The sequence below is a fragment of the Xiphophorus maculatus genome, chromosome 12 (assembly GCF_002775205.1).
Source record: "Xiphophorus maculatus strain JP 163 A chromosome 12, X_maculatus-5.0-male, whole genome shotgun sequence".
In the NCBI taxonomy this organism is placed as follows: Eukaryota; Metazoa; Chordata; class Actinopteri; order Cyprinodontiformes; family Poeciliidae; genus Xiphophorus; species Xiphophorus maculatus.
The window spans coordinates 2,148,850-2,156,139 of NC_036454.1; the positions used below are offsets into that span (position 1 = coordinate 2,148,850).

At 37.4% G+C, this 7,290-nt stretch overlaps 1 protein-coding gene across 1 annotated transcript; it reads left to right on the forward strand.

Moving 5' to 3' along the window:
• Positions 1–819: 819 nt before the first annotated feature.
• LOC111610336 (GTPase IMAP family member 8-like) lies at positions 820–6,746 on the forward strand. Its single transcript, XM_023344073.1, has 5 exons — positions 820–940; positions 1,983–2,033; positions 2,297–2,890; positions 3,364–4,017; positions 4,494–6,746. The coding sequence occupies exons 1-5, from the start codon at positions 922–924 to the stop codon at positions 5,855–5,857; spliced, it is 2,682 nt and encodes an 893-aa protein (XP_023199841.1). The 5' UTR covers positions 820–921; the 3' UTR covers positions 5,858–6,746.
• The last annotated feature ends 544 nt before the right edge of the window (positions 6,747–7,290 follow it).

Consider the following 7,290-nt stretch of genomic DNA (forward strand, 5'->3'; position numbering starts at 1 on the left):
AACAGGTTCCTCCCAGCAGAACGCTGTGGAAGAACTGGTTGAACTGGTTGAACTGGGGATTTCTGCTCCCAGTCACTCAGTGGAAACTGAACTGGTCTCTGTGTCGTTGGTAAATGTTACAGTCAGACTGAAGACACAATAAATCTGATCAAACAGAAATAAACTCCATTAAGTAGAACTTTAATCATCTATAAAATATTATTTATATCCAGATTATGAAATAAACATTTTTAATGACAGTAAATTTACAGTTATTCTCTGGCAGATTTAGGTTTAAATTAAATTATATTTAATGTGACCAACATGTTTCTTCTGACTGGAATTAATATTAATGTTTTGGATCGGCCTAGTCCAAGTCCTGACTTGAATGTGACAGTGAGTTAAAGATTAGGGTGATGGTGAGGAGGCCTTCCAACCTCCCAGAGAGAAAACATGAAAAACGGTTTGATGGTTTTAATACCAAAATGATTTTATTGATTATTGAGAAGGTTATCAATAATTATTGTTGTTTTTACATCAAATGTAAATTAATTATTTCTGAATATCAAACTGTACAAACTTCATCCTTTTTTACTCTCCTCTGATAGGAAGCTGAGGTTCCGGTCCAGGTTCTGGTCCAGGTTCTGGTCCAGGTTCCGGTCCAGGTTCTGGTCCAGGTTCTGATCCAGGTTCTGGTCCAGGTTCTGATCCAGGTTCTGATCCAGGTTCCGGTCCAGGTTCCTGTCCAGGTTCTGGTCCAGGTTCTGGTCCAGGTTCCTGTCCAGGTTCCTGTCCAGGTTCTGGTCCAGGTTCTGGTCCAGGTTCTGATCCAGGTTCCGGTCCAGGTTCCTGTCCAGGTTCTGGTCCAGGTTCTGGTCCAGGTTCTGGTCCAGGTTCCTGTCCAGGTTCTGGTCCAGGTTCCTGTCCAGGTTCTGGTCCATCATGGCTGCTGCAGAACCTGGTGAGTTTTAGTTAAATGCTGATTCGTGTTTTTGCTCATAGAAACATTTTGTTTTCATGTTTCTGGTTTTTACTGTAATCAGATGAACTGATCAGGAACAGATTGTAAAATTTTCCCCCATTTCAGGAAAATATTCAGTTTTTAAAGAAAAATGTTTGTTATTTGATGTGTTTTAAACAGAGGAATATTAGATCAGTGGTTCTTCACCTTGTTTTAGGTACCAAACCCACCAGTTTCATATGCACATTGACCGAACCCTTTAGTGATAAATCAAATATGACTTTTTTTTTCCAAATTCAAGACATAGGTTTTTGTTTTCTTTACTGATACACAAAATGAACCGTGCATGAACATCACCTTCATCAAAGAACAAAACCAACAAAACTCACAACAAATTACATACCTGCAAATCAGTGTGACTGGATTAAAATATTAAGAAAGAAACCAAACAACGTACGACTACGACAGTCACCATGGTGACTGCTGAGCACATTAAAGTCTCCTCAGCACTGATTGGCCAATTAATGTAATGTGATCATCTGCAGCAAGTGATAGCCAATCGGGCGTGTCATCACAAATTTACATAATGAGTCTGGTGAGTCTTGACCTCCGTGGCGGAGGCTCCGCTGAACCAATGAGACCGACTCACCGACCCCCTGGGGTTCGATTGAACCCAGGTTAAGAACCACTGGATTAGAGGATTAGTTTCCATTCTGGCTTCAGGAAATCGGATCTTTGGACCGGTCCTCCTCTGTTCTGTGAAATTAATTTGACAGTTTGATCAGAAACAAACGTTTCATTCAGTCTCTGTATCAAAGTTCACATCAAACATGTTTCAATCCTGGATTATTGTCACATTAATGTTTCCTGGTTTTAGTTTTTTCTCTCCTGGTTTGTATCAGTTATTAAAACCGGTTCTGTTTCAGATCATGAGTTTAGTTCTTGTTTGGTTTCTCTGGAGAACTTTAGATGTTTGAACTATTTTTATTTTGTTGTATTTTTATTCTCTCAGTTTTGATAAAAAGTCTTTTTGTCTTTTCAGATCTGCAGCCTGTGAAACGAAGCAGCAGCCTGGAACTTATTCCTCCTTCCAGTGAGTTTAACTGATTTACTCTGATGAGAAATAAAGATCCAGTAATGTTTCTTTTCTGATGAAACAAACATTCATCATTTTAAACATTAGAATTTGGATCAAATTCTATTTTTTTTTCTCTAAAAGCCTGAAGTTTAAATTTCTATAAACTGTGTGGATCATGAGAAGATCATAAAATATTACTGGATCAATTAATGTAAAATTTTCTTTCTCTGTGATCTGAATGTGTTTAACTGTTTTAATAGTTTTAATTTTATTTCCAGTGTCTGAGCTCAGAGTGGTTCTACTGGGAGGAAACTGGTCTCAGAGGAGTTCAGTGGGGAACTTCATACTGGGATGTAATGGATTCAACAAATCATTGAACACCTTTAAGAAGATTTCTGCTGAACTGGAAGAGAAACAAATATCAGTGATCAACAGTCCAGATGTTTCGTTCTCCACAGCAGAAAAACTGACAGAGTTCATTAGAAAATGTGCTGAAGTCTCTGATCCTGGACCTCATGTCTTCCTGTTGGTTCTTCATCCTGAAAGTTTCACTAGAGGAGAGAAAGATAAGATTTGCAGAATCCTTCAAGACTTCAGTGATCGATCATTTGATCATTCATTGGTTCTGATCCTGAAGTCCATACAGGAAGGTTCTATGATCGGTTCTCCTCTGAAGGATCTGATCAGAAAATGTAGATACAGAAATTTAAAGATGGAGGAAACTGAACGTGAGCAGCTGCTGATTCACTTTGATCAAATTGCAAGAGAAAATGATGAAAATCATGTGAGATATGAAGAGTTTGTAGAAACAGCAACGACTTTACCGTCAGACCATCAGACTCAGAAACGACCTGCATCCAGACTTGCTGCTGGTAAGAACAGGATTCAGTCTGATTATATAGCTCTACGTTCATCGTTTTAGAGAAATTAAAATACATTTCTCACATCTGGACATGAAATAATTTTTATCTAAATCGAAATGATTTAATTCCAGGAATTTATTTTTATAATTTAATATGATGTTGAAATAATTGCTATTAAAAATTAAGAAACGTTTTGTCCATTTTCTGTCCTAAACTTAAAAAATCATTGTAAAAAGAGTTGGCACTATTCTGTCTTTGAGGATCATATCCAGTTATTAAATCCAAAAGATTTAAAATCAGACAAATTATCAATTTAAAACGTTTTTATCTGAGATTCTTCAGGCTAAACTTCTTTTGGTTTTAATCTGAAAAAGTTCAGATAAATTTATTTAAAGGTCAGAACAGAAAACTGTCACATCAAACTTCCTGTTTCTATGAATGATTATATTGATTTGTAATAATTTTTGTCTGTTTTGTTGCAGTTAAACCCAAATCTAGAGGAGAGCAGATTCTGCCTCCTTTAAACCTGGTTCTGTTTGGTCCAAGTGAACCACTGAAGACGGCAGCAGCCAAGGTCATTCTAGGTCACAAGGATCTTCCTTCAGAGTGTGTTAGAAAGCAGGGAGAGGTGTTTGGACGTGGGGTTTCTCTGGTGGAGCTGCCTGCGCTGTATGGAAAAGCTGAGCAGGAAGTGATGGAGGAATCCTTCAGGTGTGTCTCCCTCTGTGATCCTGAGGGTGTCCACGCCTTCATCCTGGTCCTACCTGTGGGTCCCCTCACTGATGAAGACAAGGGAGAGTTACACACCATCCAGGACACATTCAGCTCTAGAGTCAACGACTTCACCATCATCCTCTTCACTACAGAGACTGATGCTGAACATCCAGATGTTGATAAGTTTATAGAGAACAAGAACATCCAGGATCTCCTCCAGATCTGTGGAGGAAGATATTTTGTTCTGAACATCAGAGACAGACGGCAGATCAAAGAACTGATGGAGACGCTGGAGAAAAATGTTTCTGACAGAGAGAAAGATTCATCTTATACAACTAAAACATTATTATGGGGCCAAACGGAGGATAAACTGCAGCTACAGAATAAACTGAACAGGTTTGAGTCAAAGACTGTGGCTACAGGTAAATATTATGTTTATGTAATTAAGACATAAAATACTTTTTCTCCAGTTTTCTATGAGTTCAGTTTTCTTTTATTTCTCTGTAACATTATTTTCACTAAGGAACAAGATGATGCCTATCTTCACAGTTATTTATATTAACTTAATTCTCAGTTTGTGTTTATGTTTTTACAGTGTAATTTTATATTAACTTGACTGAGACTCAGACAGAAAGTAGAAAACAACAGAATGTCTCAATGTTTCCTGTTTCTCTGACATCAGGAAACTCAGGACACAATGTGATGTGAAACAATCAGTTTTCTGACAGTTAAAATATAGTTTCCTCTTTAAAGAAATTATTTTTATCTAAGAAACTTCAGCAGGAATGACTGAACAAATCACAGGTTTTCATCATAGCTTTTCTTTCCAATCAGTTCACTGTGAGGATTATGTCTAATAATTTTCTATCATTTATTAACCTTCTTTATTTTAACACAGACCCTCAGCAGATCCCAGCAGCAGATTGTCTCCGGATCGTTCTGATCGGGAAAACTGGCGGCGGGAAAAGTTCCTCAGGAAACACCATCCTGGGCAGGAAGCAGTTTGAAGCTAAAGCGTCTCAACAGTCGGTGACTAGAAACTGTCAGAAAGCCCAGGCTGCGATCGCAGGTCGGCGGGTCGTCGTGGTCGACACTCCTGGTCTGTTTGACAACACTCTGACCGCCGACCAGGTGGACGAGGAGCTGCTGAAGTGCATCAGCCTGCTGGCCCCGGGGCCACACGTCTTCCTGCTGGTGCTGCAGGTCGGCAGATTCACAGAGGAAGAGAAACGGACTTTAAGACAAATGAAGAAAGTTTTTGGTAAAAACTCAGAAGATTTTACCCTCATTCTGTTCACTGGAGGAGATAAACTGCAGTACGAGGAGAAAACAATAGAAGAATACATTAGAGAGGGACGTGATGAATCCTTTAGGAAGCTGGTCAACGACTGCGGAGGAAGATGTCACGTTTTTAATAATTATGATAAAGAAAACCGATCACAAACCAATGAACTGATCCAGAAGATCAATAACATGGTGAAGAAGAACGGAGGAAAATGTTTCACCAGCGAGATGCTGCAGGAGGCCGAAGCTGCCATCCAGAGAGAGGTGAAGAGGATCCTGGAGGAGAAAGAAGAAGAAATTCAGAAACTGAAGGAGGAACTTCAAAAGAAACACCAAGAAGAAAAAGAAACACTGAGAAGAAAAATGGAAGAACAGAGAGAAGAGATGGAGAAAGAGAGAAAACAGAGAGATGAACAATTTAAAGAGATGGAGGAAAACAACAGGAAGGAGAGAGAGCAGAAAAAGAGAGAACAGAGAGAAAGAGAAGAGGAGGAGAAGAAAAGAAAAGAGGAGGAAGAACGACAACAACAACAGTGGGGAAAAGAACGACAAGATTTAGAGAAAAAGATCAAACAGGAATCAGAAGAAAAGGAAACAATCGACAGAAAACTGGAAGAGATGAGAAAACAGATGGAGGAAAAACGAGACGCCTGGGAGAAGGAAAGAAAGGAGTGGTGGGAAAAACGACACCGAGAAGACGAAGAGAGACGAGAAGAACTGAAGAGATTTCAGGAGAAATACGAAAAAGAAAGAGAGAAATATGAAAACCAGAGGAGAGAAGATGAAAAGAGGAGGAGAGAACAGGAGGAGGAGAGGAAAGAATTAGAGAAAAAATATCAGAATCAACTGGAGGAAGTAAAGAGGAAGTTTGAAGACGAAGCCAGAAAACATGCAGAAGAATTTAATGAGTTCAAAGAAAAATACAAGAAAGATTTTTCTGCTCTGCTGCAAAAACATGAAGAGAAACGAGAGAAATGAAGGAAAAACAACAGAAAGAAATGAGAGAAAAACTGAAAGAGTGAAACGACTAAACAGGTCAAACATCAAGTTTATGATAAATGTGATTAAAATGAATGAATCACAGAAACAAAAAGTAAAAAATGTCAGAAAAAACACAGAGTGAGGCATCACTACATCCTGAAGATCTTTGGTTTCAGTAAAGTTGATCAAACTATTTTAGTTTCTTTAAATCTTTACATTTATTTTAATTAAAGTGAATTTTGTTTAAAGTATTGTAGTTTATTAGAAATCATTATTCAGTAATAAATTAATATTCCAACATTATTGCAGCAGAACCATCAGTTAGAAACAAACATTGTTATAAAATTTAATATTTCTGTTTTTATTCATTTTCCTGCTGTCTGTAATAAGATATCAGGAATTATTTTGTTTTTTACATTTTTTTTACATTTTCTTTTTTATAAATGGAACCATTAATTCACAAACATTTCAACATGAAAGTCTGTAAATTTATTTGTATTTTTATTGTTTACTATTTTACAACTGATGAATCAAAAATATAAAGTGAAATTATGAGTAACTTGTATAAAGTTGGGATTGTTTGGTTCTTATTAAAGAGACAAAATGTTCTTCATCTGATTATTTTTATTCTTACAGGAAAGTTTATTCAGATTCATTTAATGGCTCTTATTTTATCACATTTCACAATAAAATGTTTCTTTCTGAATAATTTAGTGATTATTTGTTGTAATAAATGAATCATAAATTTCCTCTGATGCTGCAGAAAACCTCGATTCTTCATGATGAACCATCTTGAGTCTGAAACTTAAAGTTTTACTGAATCTATTTTCTGGCTGTTTGATTTGAAACATGGATTTTATTTTAAATAAAGTTGGTATCAATGTTACTCATTGTGTCTTTATTAATGGTGTAACAAACAGGAAGAGATTATCAATCAATTACATATTTATGGAGAAATAAAAATATTTTACCGTTAATGAACCTCAGAGTTCAGGATGACTGAGCCTCAATGCTAAAGCTTGACTAAGCCTCAATGCTAATGCTTGACTTAGCCTCAATGCTAATGCTTGTCTTAGCCTCAATGCTAATGCTTGACTTAGCCTCAATGCTAATGCTTGGCTTAGCCTCTATGCTAATGCTTGTCTTAGCCTCAGTGCTAATGCTTGGCTTAGCCTCTATGCTACTGCTTGACTTAGCCTCAATGCTAATGCTTGACTAAGCCTCAATGCTAATGCTTGACTTAGCCTCAATGCTAATGCTTGTCTTAGCCTCAATGCTAATGCTTGACTTAGCCTCAATGCTAATGCTTGGCTTAGCCTCTATGCTAATGCTTGTCTTAGCCTCAGTGCTAATGCTTGGCTTAGCCTCTATGCTACTGCTTGACTTAGCCTCAATGCTAATGCTTGGCTTAGCCTCTATGCTAATGCTTG